General features: G+C 39.4%; 1 protein-coding gene across 9 annotated transcripts in view; it reads right to left on the bottom strand.

The window, feature by feature from the left end:
- HERC1 (HECT and RLD domain containing E3 ubiquitin protein ligase family member 1) overlaps positions 1 to 16524 on the bottom strand; it is a 99051-nt gene that overhangs the window by 2111 nt on the left and 80416 nt on the right. For all 9 annotated transcript variants that reach the window (XM_063169520.1, XM_063169529.1, XM_063169526.1 and 6 more), the window contains exons 53-76: positions 15443 to 15570; positions 14658 to 14858; positions 13749 to 13879; positions 12606 to 12805; positions 12023 to 12137; positions 11339 to 11485; positions 10718 to 10819; positions 10428 to 10601; positions 9831 to 10124; positions 9094 to 9159; positions 8847 to 8972; positions 8297 to 8435; positions 7640 to 7821; positions 6883 to 7038; positions 6254 to 6376; positions 5588 to 5690; positions 4724 to 4893; positions 3331 to 3469; positions 2868 to 3037; positions 2350 to 2519; positions 2035 to 2200; positions 1668 to 1744; positions 988 to 1240; positions 611 to 763 (exon numbers count right to left, since the gene is read on the bottom strand). In XM_063169520.1, the coding sequence (XP_063025590.1) occupies positions 611 to 763; positions 988 to 1240; positions 1668 to 1744; positions 2035 to 2200; positions 2350 to 2519; positions 2868 to 3037; positions 3331 to 3469; positions 4724 to 4893; positions 5588 to 5690; positions 6254 to 6376; positions 6883 to 7038; positions 7640 to 7821; positions 8297 to 8435; positions 8847 to 8972; positions 9094 to 9159; positions 9831 to 10124; positions 10428 to 10601; positions 10718 to 10819; positions 11339 to 11485; positions 12023 to 12137; positions 12606 to 12805; positions 13749 to 13879; positions 14658 to 14858; positions 15443 to 15570 (3685 nt within the window). The remainder of the gene's footprint in view (positions 1 to 610; positions 764 to 987; positions 1241 to 1667; positions 1745 to 2034; positions 2201 to 2349; positions 2520 to 2867; positions 3038 to 3330; positions 3470 to 4723; positions 4894 to 5587; positions 5691 to 6253; positions 6377 to 6882; positions 7039 to 7639; positions 7822 to 8296; positions 8436 to 8846; positions 8973 to 9093; positions 9160 to 9830; positions 10125 to 10427; positions 10602 to 10717; positions 10820 to 11338; positions 11486 to 12022; positions 12138 to 12605; positions 12806 to 13748; positions 13880 to 14657; positions 14859 to 15442; positions 15571 to 16524) is intronic.

Raw genomic sequence — 16524 nt, 5'->3', positions numbered from 1 at the left:
GCCAAGCAACTGTGTAAATAGATAAAAGACTTTGTTCCAATTCAGATGTATGATGAGAATGCTGTACTTGTTCTGCAAGACTTGGGATTTGGTACCTCTGATGAGGAAGATGTTTTCTAAGGCAGATGGTATCACACAGGCATCTTTACCTTATAATTAGAATGCTGCTCTCACAAATTACAAAATACACTAGCACTTCCCAAAACATATTGTGAAATATTTGCAGGATTTGTGTCATAACAAAAGATAAATAGTTTCAAGCTAAACAAAGGTTTGTCAATAGTATTTACTTTAGCCATGTGTTGTTCACATGTCCACTCAGAGTACCCAGCATGCAAAACTGCAGGTTTTTTTCTCAAGAGGGGTTACTCAAATGGAAGACCAGCTCTGATTTCTAACACTCTTTTCCCAACTGAGTAATCATTCAGAAAAAACAAGACTAAAATTTAAAAAAGGGCCAAAACAGTTTGTGGGGAAGAAAAAATACAGAGAACCAAAAAGATGCAGAAAGCCAAACTTTTCTTATCACTGAATAAGCTGTAATGGAAATAGGCACAAATTACCCCCTGTTCCCACTAACACCAGGGGCAAGCCACAATGAGGTTCTTACCTGTCGATCCATTTCATGGAGTCTGTACTCAATTGCCCTCTCCACATACTCTTTCCTGTTTGAAAAGGTAAGTGGGATACTGTTCCCTCCAGGGATTATGGGAACCATTTTACCATCAGCACTTTGGCCAACAAAAGAATCTAAAGGAATCATCTGTTATGCAAAACAGAAAAAGCATCAGTCACCCCAGTGATTCAAGTACAGCATTTTACTACAAGTCATCTAGAACTATAGTAAGATCACAGACCACTCTAAATGCACAAGTGCTTGTGCACTTAGAATGGAGACTGAAATTATAGAAATACTGATGTGAAGGTCAATCTAATATAGTAACTGCTTTCAGAATAAATCTAAAAGTGCTGTCTTTCTTATCTTACCTCATGGAAATTTTCTTCAGTAATCCCACTGTCTTCAATGTGAAGAATGCTGTTGAGGGTCTGCACATAGAGCAGATCTACCTCCTCCAAATCCTCCAAGATGAGTGGGATACAACAAAGTTGCTTCCAGACCATTGGAGCCAAATGAAGATCTAATGGCTTTTTTGTACGAATAGCTACACCCATGAGAATGCCCAAGAACTTAAACTGCATCAGATGCTCATCTAAACATGCTGAAGGGTTGAAGAGAAATCTGAAAGGACAAAGAAGCAGTGAAAAAGAGTGTTATTTCTATGCTACCTCATTAGAAGTAAAAGGGAAAACACTTCTAAGCACAGCACAGTAACTGCCAGTGCACTTATCAGCAATTGTCCAAATAAACTTTTCCAAATAAGATTATTGTTATCTTTAGCTGTTAAAACATTGGACCGTGAGGGAGGCAGAACTCCTGAGCACAAAGCCCGGCATCTTGATGCTAGTCTGAATTCTGCCATCAGCAATCCAGCAAGTCCACATTAAAGCCATGCCCTGGTTCAAAATGAAGAGACAACATACCCTGAAGGCAAAAAATACACTAGAGACAATCATGAAGTCTCATAATTTGGTATACAGAAGTCGATGAAAGATTTAGATTTTAACCCACTACCATCTGCAATAAAAGCAAGTCCTGTACAACTCACCTATCCCTATTGTAGCCTACTTCAGCTGTAGCATTTGGGGAAGGAATAAGCAGGTCTACTATTCCAGTTTCCAGTTCCTTAAAAATCAACAACAAAAAAGCCTTCTTAGAAAGAGGGAAAGCAAACTTAAGACAGAAGTATTAAGACATTTTAGCATTACAAGACAGAATATTTCACTATGGTGATGATTACTCCTTACAAATTCATATGAAACACTGAGAGAAGGTAAACATGGTAGGATGATTTTAAGTAGTAAAGACATGTTTATTTCATGACCTGTCTTTATGTCAGGCTACAATATTTTTTTCCCTGGGACTGCACTGTGATACATTCCTGTTACACATTCCCAAAATACTCACAGACGTACCTGACACATTTCTGTAATGGTGTCATCAAACACTCCACCTGCATCATCAGCTCCTTCTCCAACCAGCTTCACTTTCCAGGCACGGGAGGGTAAGCGAAGGTCTGATGCATTCAGCTTTACCACTTGCCTTGCTATCTGGACAAAAATGGGCTTGCACTTCCGACCCCTTTGGGGGAGAGACACACAGCCAAAAATGTAACTCACTGGATCAACAAAGCTGTCCAGAGAGAACTCAGAACTGCAGAACAGAGGGCAATGTATGAACCTCAGCATGCACACAAGGTGTAAGCCAAGGCCTGTGAGAGCAGCACTGACCTGGTGGAGATCCTTTTCACAGTGATCTGGGGCCCGTAGTTCTTGCCCTGCACCATGGTTTTGCCTATGGAGCGCACCATGGGCAGGGTGTACACCCGCGGAGCCAGCAAGGGCCGGAGCTGTCCCTGCACGATCCCCCACGTTCCAGCATTGTAATGAGATGTACTGTTCTGCAATGAAGCACCAATGAGAATAAATGTATCAATAAAGGATGTCATTCCATTCTTAACTGAGTAACAGGGCTTCAGTGTTTCAGGACACAGATCAGCACTTTTTGGTTTTAGTTTTGAGGCTTGTAAGCTTTTGGAAACCAGAGCATATCACTTGCCAGTGATAGCATAAGTGAAAAAGTAAAGCAATACCTTCAAGAAGTTTGCTTTATTATGGAATTATTTATTTTTAATTTTTTTTTTTTGCAAAGAAATTACAGAGCCTATTACTAAGGTCCATCTAGATCTGGTCAGAAACTCTCTAGCAGAACAACAAAGCCAAGTCAGTTTTTTCCAGTGGAATTTTACCTGGTTATTGGGACTGAGGTTCAGTAATCGCCATGAAGAGTACATGAGGTCAGAGAAATGGTAGAGCAGTCTCAGCCTTGCTCTCACTGTATGAATGCTCACTTCTTTCAGTGCCCCATACTGGGGTGGAATGGCATCAGGTAAACCAAGCTGCAAAGGCACTGAAACACCTGCCACAGAAAGAGAAACCAAACACTTGTTTGAGAAAGAGAAGGTGTATTGCTTTGGCTTGGATTAAGCTGATTTTCCTCTCAGTAGAGCTTCTAAGGTGCTCAAATGCCTACTGGAGTTAAACCACAACAGAAGCCAAACTGAGAGTAAGATAATTTGTATATTAAACAAAACAAGGTATGGATATAAAAACCCCCAATTTTGTCCTAAATATCCAGAAATTCTTGTCACACTCACAGCCCAGGAGACACCAGGACTACAGAAAAGGCCAGGCCAAAGCCCAGCTGCTCACCTGGAGCGCGAGGGGGGACGGGCGGAGCTGTCCAGGCTGCGCTGTGGCAGCGGCCGGCCGAGATCTGCCGCACGTTCTTGCCCTGCAGCACCGTCACCAGCGTGGGCTCCCGCACGTGGTTGGTGTGGCCCAGCCCCAGCTGCCAAAAGGCAACAATCAACAACTGATGGTATTGCTACAACTCTCCAAGCAAGAATTCAGAGAAGATGATAAAGAAATCATATTTGTTTACAGCATATATTGTGATAAAAAGTATCTGCCATCTATATATATTCACCTTTTGACAAAATACTGCATCTGCACCCAACAAGGGTAACAGATCCAAATGTCAGAGACCTGAAAACAGCTGGAGACTTCTCAAAAAAATCTTTCCCAGACTGAGGATCTGATCCACGCTGCTAAGTCCCGTATTTCAGTCTCTCATACATAGACAGCAAAGCTCCTACATCTCCCCTGTGCTATTTAAACAGCATTTTTGTTCTAGAATGTAAATCCTGGTTTACAAAAACACAGTTGTTTTTTTTTTTAGTAAATGTAAACATTTACTGAAGCTGTTGTGACTTTTTGCCGAGTTTCACATCATATCCTAATTTCATATTCTGAGTTAAAAATTTCATATCAAAAAAGTGTATTTTTTCCCCACTTCTTATAAAACCAGTATTTTGAACCACAAGAAAAATCATATAAACAGCTTTCAGAATGAATTTCTCTACATTTTTATGCTATTTTTTCTCTTCCAAAAATACAAAGTACCATATTAAAAAGACCACTAATAAAAGTAATTTAAAATAGACACCTCAAATAAGTTCCTCAAAAATTATTCCAAACACATTGCTCAACAAGGCTTCTCGAAAAATCAATCTTAGAACACCACAGGATGAAGTTTGCCCCAAACTTCATGAAACACCAGTAGCTAATACATCCAGAGACTCTTTCTAAAATTTTTAGCCTGCAGTAGGAAAATATGAGTAATGTATGTGGTAAAGGAGGAGAATTTCTCATTTACCACGTTTTTTCTGACTTCAAAAAAATCATTCCTTTGAAGAGGTTCATTTATATTTTCATTATGGAAAGTATCTATAGATCTCAAAAATATGATTGACATCAACCATAAATATTTTAATGTTGAAAAGATGACAGCTTTAGAATTCGGAGAAAATCTGCAAGCTTGAATTAGAGTAATTTAGGTAGCATGTTTGGAGTGCTTTCCCAAACTGGTACCATGAAAGAGCAGAGAGAGTAAACAAGAATAGAAATCGCCTAAAACATGATCGTGCTGAGGGGTGAAGGAGGGAAAGAAAATCAAAGGAAAGCCAAAGGAAAGCCATGCCCAGCACAGCTGTGTAGGGCAGCAAGAGGCTCCCCGAGGTCAGGAGCAGGGAGCAGGATGTACCTGGCCTTCAGAGTTGCTTCCCCAGGCGTAGACGTCCCCCGTGGAGGACAGGGCCAGCGTGTGCTCGGCGCCCACGGCGATGTCCTCGATGAACACCCCGGCCAGCAGCGGCACCTGCTGCGGCCGGTTGTGGTTGCGGGCGCGGCCCTCGGGCAGCCCGATCAGGCGATCTGCAAGGGCAAGCACCAGGCTCCAGGAGCAAGCAGCACTCTGGGGAATTTCATTACAGCACAAGCAGGGGAGGGACAGACAGCAGATCTGTACAGCCCTGGGGCTGGGACACGAGGGGAACCCTTAAGGGACAGAGTGTGGGTGTTCCCTGCCAACTAGTGCTGCCTACAGTGCTCGTTTACACTTTATCCATGGTCAGTCAGAAACAAGACCAAATTCTACTAAACCAAGGCCTCTAGATCTAAATGCATGGGTTTGTAACAAACATGAATTAGCCGACTTCGGAAGTTTATGCATGTTTCATTTAGTGCACATGGAAATCCTCCTGCCCAGACTGGTTAAACATGTGAAGTATGTGCGCTTCTTTAGACAACACAAAATTTGAAGTAAACCAATGGTTTTGGATGTGTGAAATTCAATGAAGTTCTAGGAAAATGCTCTTCAAAAAGTAAATTAGCAAAATGAAAGGTGTTCTGAGATCAAACTAGACAAAGCTACAAATATGGATTTCAGGTGTACGTTAAAATTGCATTGTTCAAGTTTCAAAATTTACATTACGGCAACATGTTTCTAAAAAGTAGCATTAGATCAATCTTAGAAACATGTCTTAATATTCTTCCTTTTCACCTGCAATTTACACATTTCCATGTTTATTTCTAAACATGGAAATGTCAAAAGAGCAGTTTGTCTTACCTTGGCCAAAAGTATACACGTGACCATCTTTTGTCAGTGCAACCGAGAACTGAGTTCCACAGGCAACTTTTTTTATTCCAATTCCACAAAGAATATCCACTTTCTACAGAGTAAAGTAAAAGGAAAACAAGCTATAGTATTACAGGGCTATAAATAGAAAGCAAACAAAAATTCAATCTGTAACTCCTGCTTCCAAAAAAATTTTTTTATTCCCACTGTGCAGCACAAATATTGTAGGACTATTTTAATTAACACTTGGAAATTAGTACAGGATACAGAAACTTTTTTTTAATGGAATGAACACCTTATTCTATGTATGATGATTCAAAATATCTATTTTTCCTGGAAGTGAGGGGGAGTGGCATGGGAAGAAGTAGATGGGTGTGGAAACAACCTTCTCCACAGTTTCCAAAGGAAATCTCTCTTTTCTAAGATAACCCTCAGATTTTGACTATTTATACTGCTACTGGGTCACAGTTGCTATGTTGTACACAAAATTCTGGAGAGTACCAGGCTCAGCATAATGTATCATCAGAAATATTTGTGCCAGATTGTGTAACAACAGCATGGAATTAATAACATCTGCAAATCACACTCTCAACGCTGTGCAATATCTTTAAGAGCACTGAAAGTTTATGCAAAGAATAATTTCCTTGGGAATCTAACCTGTGGTGAGGACTTGGCAGTAGAATTTCCCAAACCAAGTTTACCATAATCTCCATCTCCAAAAGCCCAAACCATTGAGCCATCCGTTGACACGGCCACAGTGTGATTGAGGCCACAGGCAACCTGGGTGAGAGATATAATGTTATTGCCACTGCTTTTGCTGATTACTAACTCAAACATACCAGCAACTCTTAAGAAGAAAAACTGTGTTTTAAAAATGAACTATCCTTGTAAAACCACTAAAACTTCCACTGCTTATTAGAGCGTCTTAAAGACCCTTAGGACTGAAAAAATACAGCAGTGTTTTATCATCACTTGCTTTATCTCAGCTCACAGAACCAAAGGATGGTACTATGGCAAACATGTTCCCTGCTTAAAAATATATTAAAAAATCTCATTAATTCATGTGTAAAAATGCCCAAATCTTGAAATGTTAAAAACATAGGCAGTTTTGCACAAAGATGATCAAAAGACTCAGGAAAGTAAGTATTTAAAAAATCATGCATACTCAAATTCTGCCATCATAATCAAAATAAAAGCCATGGTTAAAAACCACAATTGAACACTTAAGTATGTTAAAAACACAAGCTTTAAACTAATATACAATTCTAATATTAGATAAACCATGCCTGGCCAATCTGGTAACCTTCCAGCGCAGTCACTCTTTCTGGAAGTTTCTTATTTGAAGTATTTCCAAGCCCCAACCGACCATAATCACCATTTCCAAAGGTAAAAAGTTTGCCATCTGCTGTCACCACAGCTGAGTGTTTGAAGCCACATGACATCTAGAAGTAAAATAAGCATTATTTTTACACTCATTTTATCTTTGGAAGTTTATATTGACTATTACATGTACATATGTAATACCTTTATTGACCCTAAACCATATTCCTTTTAAAAGAGCTAAAATACAGACATTTTAGTACTAATGATTTCTCCAGCAACTCATCTCTTAACTCTCTTCAGTGGCAATGTTATGGAGGGGGACTGGAGGATATCTGCATGAAGAATTTGCTGTGTGATTATCTAATTTTTTTATAAAGAAACTCCTGTCAAAAGCAAATATGTGCATTGTTAGTACTTAGGAGGAAATCTTGGTGACCAGTTTTGTAGGTAAAAGTCACCTTATAAGGATGAAGGGAAACTTATAAATCATGTCAGCATTTTGATCATCTTTAAATCATCCCTTTCTTCCATGCTCTATTTTTCGTCCTCTCCAGTACCAACTGTCGATTAATATATCTGTGGTATTGACATCCTTTAACTGGAAACAACCACCCTTGTTCATAAAGCCCAGAGAATTAAAAAGTTGCCTGTTTTCATGCAGTTCTACAGCACTGGGTTCCCAGGCCTGCAGATGGAGGGAAAAAGAAATATGTTTGAAACCTGCACGACTTCTTCTCCCTGCAGAGCCTCGATCTGCCTGGGCCGGCGCTGCCTGTCGCTGTTCCCGTGGCCCAGCTTGCCATAGTCCCCATCTCCCCAGCTGAAGACTTCCCCACTCTCTGTCAGAGCCATGGAATGTCCATCAGAGCCACAGGAGGTCACCAGCTGTGTCACCACAAAGCCTAGCAAAGACAAGTGAGAAAACAAAGCTTAGCATCGCCTAGAGCAAACTCTTACATAGATTTATCCATGGGTGCTTTGTGGCAGCCAGTTAGGTCTGGGGAAAGGAACAAGCTGCATTAAGGTTTCTTTTTATAGCAATTAATTTACTTTTAATTCAAACAAAATCTTTGTTTTCTTATGGAGAACTTACGCTTCTGTCCTGCCATTAGTACTGAAATTAAATGTTCGTAATTTGTGCAGACAATTTTCCCTGAAGCCTTCTTAAAATTAAAGAATTTTAACATACTATTTAAATCTTAAAGAAATATGAAGATCTTGTTTATTTGTTCAAATTTTAAATTAGAATCTACAATATTTAAACTAGTAAATCTGCAGAAGAGCGTCAGAATTGTTTTGTTAGAAACAATTATACTAACTACCAAAATGCTTATTTATGGTCCATCACTGGATTCCTCTCAAATACAACAGTTTTACCTTGCAGTGCTGAAATGACAGTTAAGACATGAAGATCATCAGAATTTCCTTGTCCCAGTCGCCCATAGCTCCCTTCACCACAAGCCAAAACTGTGCCATTGGCTTGGATGACAAAAGTACAATTCTGACCACAAACCACCTAGGTTAGAAAGACATGAAGGAATGTTAATAAAGTATATGCTAAATGCAGCATTGCTGCAATACTTGCATTACAGCACACCTGTTAATTTGTTTTCTTTGCAAATACATAAAAACAATATTCCATCAAGCCAATGCTATTTCAGGAAGCCTAACTGTCACATGTATTATGTGAAAGTTGTATTTTAAAATCACGTTCACATAAAATAATTCTGTGTTGTCAGATTTGAGTGGCTTCTTGGTTTGAATTTGCTAAATAATTTAAGATTTCCTTTCTAGTGAAACCCATGTTTTGAGATATTTAGAGTTAATTCAAACAACAAATTGAAAAGACATTTAGAGAGGGATTTTGACAAGCTTTACAAACAACAGATGGCAAATGATGAAATCATGACTGGTTCTAAGTGATCACCTGCTGGGCCTGGGAGAATGAAGGTGCTGCCACTGGGATCATGACATTTCTGCCAGCCTCTGCCAGCTGCCCGTGCCGTCCTGCTCCCCACAGGTACACGTCACATTTGCCTCCCAAGTGCCAATCCTAGGGAAGAGCATGAAAGAAGCCTTTAGAACAAGTGCACTTTCAACAGCTTGCCATATTACAAAAGAATAAAAACCCCTCCAAAGCACCCCAAACCCTCCAAACAAACAATTTCACTGACCTCTGGCCTTGATGTTGCCCAAGACATGATCTGTTCATCCATGCCATTGATCCACTTACTGTTATCCTACAAAGCAAAAGCCACATTTACCATGTTCAGTGCAAGAGATGCACATTCTTTTTTGTTATACAATATATATTTCCCTAAGAACAATATTTAAATTATTCTAAACAAAAATGCATGCAGACTAGCAATGACACTGTTATCCACGACTTGTGATCCAAATCAATGGAAGAAAAACTAAATTCATGATGAAGTAATCGTTTTCTATTTACTGATATATAGGGTGTTTTGGACTTTCAATTGCAAACACTGGCTTGAAATGTTTTAAGCTTGCTTATAAAAAATTCCTAATAAAAAATTTCTGGTTTGGTTTACATAACAAGTCATGAAGAAAATTGACACTAGCAAAATAATTCAGGATAAGAATGTCACAAAATGATACTCTTAAAATAGCACTACATTTCTTCCTTTCACACATGAAAATTACTGTCATAGTTTTGGGTTGTTATGTATTTTGGGTTGTTATAAAATGTGCAACTGACTAGCACTCATTACACACACGCACAGACAGAGCAATCTTAACAGTATATTTTCACCAGTTAATTAAAAAATAAACTTATTGCTGGTGCTTATATTACTAAATATAAATGTTTACAGTTCAGAGATTTCACTGCATCACAGTGTGTGCTCAGTAACAACACACTTGGCTGTTAAGACAATATATGAACTTTTACCATCAGGAGAGTAAGCTCATCCTCTGGAACAGGCTCCAGGTCAGGCACAGTGAAGGACTCTGGGAACTGAGCTCCCTTGGCCAGGGCTTCAGCAGCTTTTATGGTAGTGGAGAAGCACTCGAGCCAGGCCCACTCCGTAGGGTTCCAGGCAGAGGGGTCAGGTAGGCAGCTCTGGTGGTGGGGGGGCACGGGGGGGTTGCAGAGCAGCTGGTCCAGGTGCAGCCCCACGGCCAGGGATGCCAAGCACTGCATGTAGGGGCTGTGAACCAGCTGGTCCCCACACACCACATGGGGCTGCAGGGCAGCAGGGAGGAAAAGGGAACATCCAGTTAGAAACATACACCAATCACTTCAAAATACAAGTCCTTAAAAGCTAGCCCTGTAGAACAGTACCTTCCTCCAATGCTTAAACAAAGTTTTTCTAATATTTTAAACATTTTCAAATTAGGAGACTACTAGCTTTGAGAATAGTGAAAGATATTTCAAGTAGAATGTAGGAAAGTCTTCTGGGTTCTCTGGTGAAAGACTGAATCCAGCTGAGATCTAAAGAGTGAACTGTCAGCCATGAATGCTAACAAGCACTGGCACTTCTCCTACCTTCTCATAGGCGTACTGCTCCTGCAGCATCACGGGCAGGCGCTCCAGGAAGGCGCGCATGCACGGGGCCATGTTCAAGCCCAGAACTCCCTGCTGCTTCAGCGCCGTCCTGCACGTCGCCAGCACGTGATTGGAGGAGATCCACTCCGAGGTGCAGTTCACCACCAACACATCCTGTTCAACAGCAGTCACATTAGAAATTAAAAATTCACACAGCAGGATCATTCAGCTCCATTGATTGGTTTCCATAGGGGCCAGAAAACACACAGGCTCAAACATTTCTGTCTCACCTTTGATCTGTTAGAGCAGGCAGCAACTCCAACCTCAGGGATCCACACAGCAGTCTGGATAGCTCCAGACCCTATCACAACACTCTGCAACACTGAACCGTCCTAGGGAGAGAAGGGGTTGGAGTCAGGTGCAAACAGAGCTACAGCTCTGTTCAAGTGCATACACATTCCTAAGGGATGGTACTCTTACAAGCTTTCAATTACTACTTAAAAACTGAACAGCTTAATCTAAAAGCAGAAACTCCTCATTTTTATCATATTAAGGAGATAATATAACTAAGGATTTAAAAGTGTTTAATAATCCACATTATCTAGCGCTTTAAATTAGAGTCCTCAACATAAGAGAATATTGTTCTTAACTATAACAAAAGCAGCTGGTTCTGCAAAGCCTAACTAACATGACCAACTCTACAGAATCAATCAATACTGAACCATAAAGTACTTCAATGCTAAGTACAATTTCAATTTATACTTTATTATTTATGATGTCATAACACTATTTTACACCACACTTTCTCTAATGTATCTAGCATGTGGTGAGGTGGAAGTGGGTCTGGTACCTTGACCAGGTCAGATACTCTTACTAAGAATGAGAATCAAGGCACACAAAGATGATCTTACCCGTAAAGACCAGATATTCATGAGGCCACCAAGGCCCCCAGACACCAAGGCCAGCCCATCAGGACTGAAAGCAACAGTGCGGACAGGAGTGATGTGTCCTCTCAGCTGGAACACACACTTCACCTCCACTGCCTTCCTGTATCCATCCTGCAAGCAAACACACACTTGTGGAACACTGCACTACTTCCAGGAAATGGAGTAGCATGACATGTCTGTATTCTGCAATAAATACTGATCATACACACACAGAGCAAAGTTCCACTAAATAATTTAAAAACACCCAGGCCCATGACAATATTTTATAGATAACTTGATCACATTATCAGCTTTCTTCCCCTTACAAAATGCCATCAACATCAAAGACCACATTACAATTTATGTAGGTGAAAATCTTCACTCTTTATCTACAAAAAAATTTGAACTCTCACTAAATTTTAGGATAAACTGATCAACTTTTAAAGGAAAGAAAACAGACCAAAATATAATCTTCAGCCTTAATTTTAAATAAATGTTTCAATTTCCTATTCTGAAACTGCCTACACATACACAAATGCAATGTAAACTTTTTTAGCAAATTTCTTCTCTCAGGAAACTTTGAGATTCAAGTAACTCACTCATATTCTTCTCTTTCAACTTCACAATGAGCAAAGAGAATTTCTTACACACCAAGTTTTGTCCTTTTACCTTGGCACTTGTTTCTTGTTCCCACCATCCCTCTGAGCACGCTGAGCTGGACTGCAATGTGATTATTATGTCCTGGGGAACAGTCCAGACACACACCAAACCATTGTGGCATCCCCTAAAGCATGGCAAGTGACATTAGAAAAACAAAATAAAGATAATTACTAACAAAATATCAGGGGTCTCATATTAACTTATATACCAGTAGTCTTCAGGCCCTTCCTATAAAACCACATTGCATCAGTCAATCTAAAGTGGAAGGGCCTGTTCCCAATGGGTCAATGCAATCTTTTCCTATATCTCACACGCTGTAGCTTTTCCATTTCTATTAACAACATATTCTCAGAAAAAAAATTTGGATGAAGCAAAAAAATTCCAAGCAGGACTAGCATCCACAAGTCATGGAGAAAACAGCTGGGTCACTCCTTTTATTTGAATTCTGGAATTTCATAAATCTCATGACAAGTAACTTACTGAAAGAATATTATTTTTTAAAAACAAATCCTTTTCTTTGCTACTGACACTACAGACTGGAAGAAAACTCCTGCAGAAGAGCTACAGAAACAACAACAAAGCAATGACTCACGTAGCTAACAGGAGCTGGGCCTTGGGTCCTTTCCCTGGCAGAGCACACCAGGCAATGCCATTCACCAGGGCTGGGTGGGACAGGGAGTGCAGGCGCCTCCAGCACCCTCCCAGACACCCCCAGAGCTTCACTGTCTCCTCTTTGGCACAGGTCAGGAGAATCTTACCAGTTGGATCCCATTTCATACTAACAACTGTATCCTGTTGGATTTAAAAAAATGAAAAGTTGGTATGAAGTAACACAGTAATGAGGAGGAGATTTAACTCTCGGAGCTAATGTAACTTTTAATTACTAATAACAAAAGTATTTTCTTCTCATAAAAATCACAGATAGCGAGTTGCAATTATAAAGTCATAATGCCACAATTCAGAACTATCAAATTAAAAAGACTTTAAAAAGTTTGCTGAAAGAAACTAAATGGGAAACATAGAAAAAGATGTTTTCTTTTTACTGCAAACCCTTCTTGATTATTTTTCCCCAGAAACAGCTTTCAGTCTGAGGCAGGAAAAGAAGACAGCCCATAGCAAGAAGGCAAGTACAGATTTATTGCCACAGTGTGGGACTGCCCTGCTTCACACAACCAGAGCAGCTCTTGGAAGCTAATCAGGATGCTCTTACTACACCTGCATTTGAGGAATTCTGCTCTTAGCCTAACAAATAATTAATGGACTATTAATGACTCATTATTACATTCTGACCAAGCAAAGGTTCTAATGCTTTGCAACTGCATATTTAGAAAAACACCTTTTGCTTTGCACAGGAAGCTAAACAAAAACATGTGACATAATCAAAATTAAAATTTATTATGAGTACTCTTACCAAGTAAAACACTTAGTCTTTTAAACCCAGTCAATGCACAGCTGTGTGCTTAATTCACTTCCATCACTGTATGTACATACACTTCACAGTGTCTGATAGCAAAGATATCAAGTTTATCTTTCTTTTTTTTTTTACATTTGGTATACTGTTCCTTCAGAGTACATTACATTAATATGTGTATCAGAAATAGGTGTGAATTTTTAAAATAACAGTCACTTGTCTTTATAAATAGCTTTCAAATAGAACAGCTTAAACAGATTTTACCTACAAATAAAATTTTTACCTACAAAAAGCCTATGTTAGTTTAATAAAGACCAGCTCTACCTTATGTGCATCAATGAGAACGACTCCTCCTTTCTCCGTCGGTTCCTTTGTTCCTAGGAGCAATTTTCCATCTGAATAGCCAACAGCAAATGGTCTGTCTTCACTGAACCAGGCCAGGCATGTGACAGACACTGCACGAACAGACAACACAAACATTCATTAAACTAAACTGAACCTCACTCCTAATCAAAGAGGTTTTTGCAGTGCAGTTGTCTAAACTATGAAGTACATAACAATGTCCACAACCACCAAGGTCACTTAACATATTCTGGTCTGAAAATTTTCCTGAACTCATATGATAAAGATAAAACTGAGTGTCACTAATGACAGCTGTTGAGATTGTTTTTGCACTAGTTTGCTCATTCTTCTCTTTATGAAAAGAAAAAGAGTAGACTGAATCTTATACATGTATCTGAGATAGGCTTCTAAAAAATGCTCTGAAAACAACTTACCTCCCCTAGCAAGTAGATATCGCTTCACTTGATTCTGCCAAAAATATCTGTAAGGCTTCCTGAAGAAGCCAGATGCAAAACCACACAATACTACTAAAAATCTGCTACTTGATGTCCTTTGGGACTGAAGCTATAAAGGAAAAATGCAATCATTGAGGATTTCAAATGAGACTCTGCAGGCCATCTGCAGAAAGAGCAGACACTGCAGGGGATCACTACTGTTTGTCCACAAGGGCAAGGAATGGCAGGATTTTAAGGATTTTACCAGATTACTGCCCACTGTTTGCCTCTGCTGTGGGGGAATCAGGGTGCAGAAAAAGATCCCACAGACTTTTCTCCTCCCATGAACCAGAAATCATATCCCATGAATAATAACCAAAAATTATTATATACTTCTTTAATAAAAAGTGGGAATGTGTTCACAATTTTAATTTCAAATACTGATGCAGTCTCTTACCATCCTTTCTGTAGCAGTGTTCCAGTTCCAGCCTGTGCATGGCTGAAATATCCACAACTTCAATAAGAGCCAGAGACCCATCCATGCGCCCAATTAACAACAATTCTGGAGCATCTCCTGTCCATGCTGCAGCTGGCCCTTCTTCTGGCCAGGCTAGAGCAGATACCCAGTGAGACTGAAGATCCAATAAGCCTTTTCCTCCTAGGAGATCAAAAAGCCTGTTAAAACTACTTCATTTTCATAAAGAAAAGAAAACAATAATACTTTCCCATGGGAAAGTTTTCTTTTTCCATGGGGAAAAAAAATCAAGAGATCTTACTGAGAGCTAGGACACACTACAAATTCACCTAAGTTACAAGAATACAACACGATGGTTCACTAACCTATGCAGATACAAAATCTAGAGAACAAATCTCATGTATCATTCAATTGAGGTAGTTTTTCTAAGGAAGGAAGCTGAATTCTTCAGTACCCAGTAAATTTATACTTTTTTGGGGTCTATCTATTACCACAGGCACAGTAACTCATGATGTTTCTAACTGCAAAGCAACAAAACGAAGTTTACAAACTACAGGGATTAAAACCCTCCTCTCAAAGATGTGTATCACATATCCACTTGGGGTTAGTGCCTTTCTCAAATTAAACATGTTCACAAGAGACTGTGGGAGATAGTAGGCATTTAACTGGACAGTTAAACACTGGTGTAAACAAACATGCAGTGACTTGGCAGCTCCCCATATTTCTATGCTGGACCAGGAACCACCCACAGGCAGCTCAGGACATACCATTGACTTGCCAGATGTTCACCATCTTTTCTGTAGCTCCAGCCAGGTACTTGCCACTGATGCTCCAACAGACAAGAGATAAACTAAGGTCACTGGGTGACCCCAGACCTTCTTCAGAGTCACCCTCTCTGTAATAGAATAAAAGAATTAAATTAAGAGGGCATTTCCTTTAAGCAGACAGGAAAACCTAGAACTCATAAAATATCTGCACTAGAACCTCAAGTCCCGTCATTGTAGTAGATTTAAATAAAATGTTTTTCTGCTCACAGTATTACATTCCCTCTGAAACCACGTCAAATTATAGAATGAGATACTACTTATTTCCCAGAAACTTCAAAATTAGGTTTCAAATGGAAAGTCTTTACCTATTTAATCTCAAATTTAACATCTTCAGCAAAGACAAAATTTTCTGGGAAGTCATGAAATGAAACAATAGCATGGACAAGAAATAAAAGAGGCACATCTTACTATCAATTCTAATTTAAACTCTTCCTCCTGTTACAATCTTGTTACACTATTCTAAAACTCCATTTTAAAGTCTGCTTTGCCTAAATGTAATAGGGCCACAGACAACTTTGATTGCCCTTTAGATCATACACAACAGCCACATTTTTTTTACTGCTTTTAGTACCAGAACAATGAAGGATATAATACTGTTATATCATTCTGGCTGTTTCTTTTAAGGCCACATCTAATACCAGCAAGCAAACAAGAACTAAGCCAACCACTAAAAAGTTGTCACAAAACAACTTAGTAGTTCACTATTGCTCCATCATTCTTCCAAGTTCAACTATGCTTCACTAAGGAATTAGATTTTAATCTTTCCTTTTGCTTTCCTCTTTTCTGGACACACCCAAATGACAAAAAAAGTACTTCCAAGATGCTCATGTAGAATTACATTTAGTTCCTGTATCTCAGGAGTCAGAATTATTCTTTCACACTTGAATCAATGACTTGCAATAATCATGTTATATGTTGGAACTGTCCACTGCAACTCAGTGGAGGGATACTCACTTTTCTGCTACATGACAGTCCCATACCATTTTTTGTACCCCTATCTCCTTATATCAATCAATTAAGGA

The sequence above is a fragment of the Melospiza melodia genome, chromosome 15 (assembly GCF_035770615.1).
Source record: "Melospiza melodia melodia isolate bMelMel2 chromosome 15, bMelMel2.pri, whole genome shotgun sequence".
In the NCBI taxonomy this organism is placed as follows: Eukaryota; Metazoa; Chordata; class Aves; order Passeriformes; family Passerellidae; genus Melospiza; species Melospiza melodia.
This window is presented reverse-complemented; position numbering and strand designations above follow the sequence as displayed.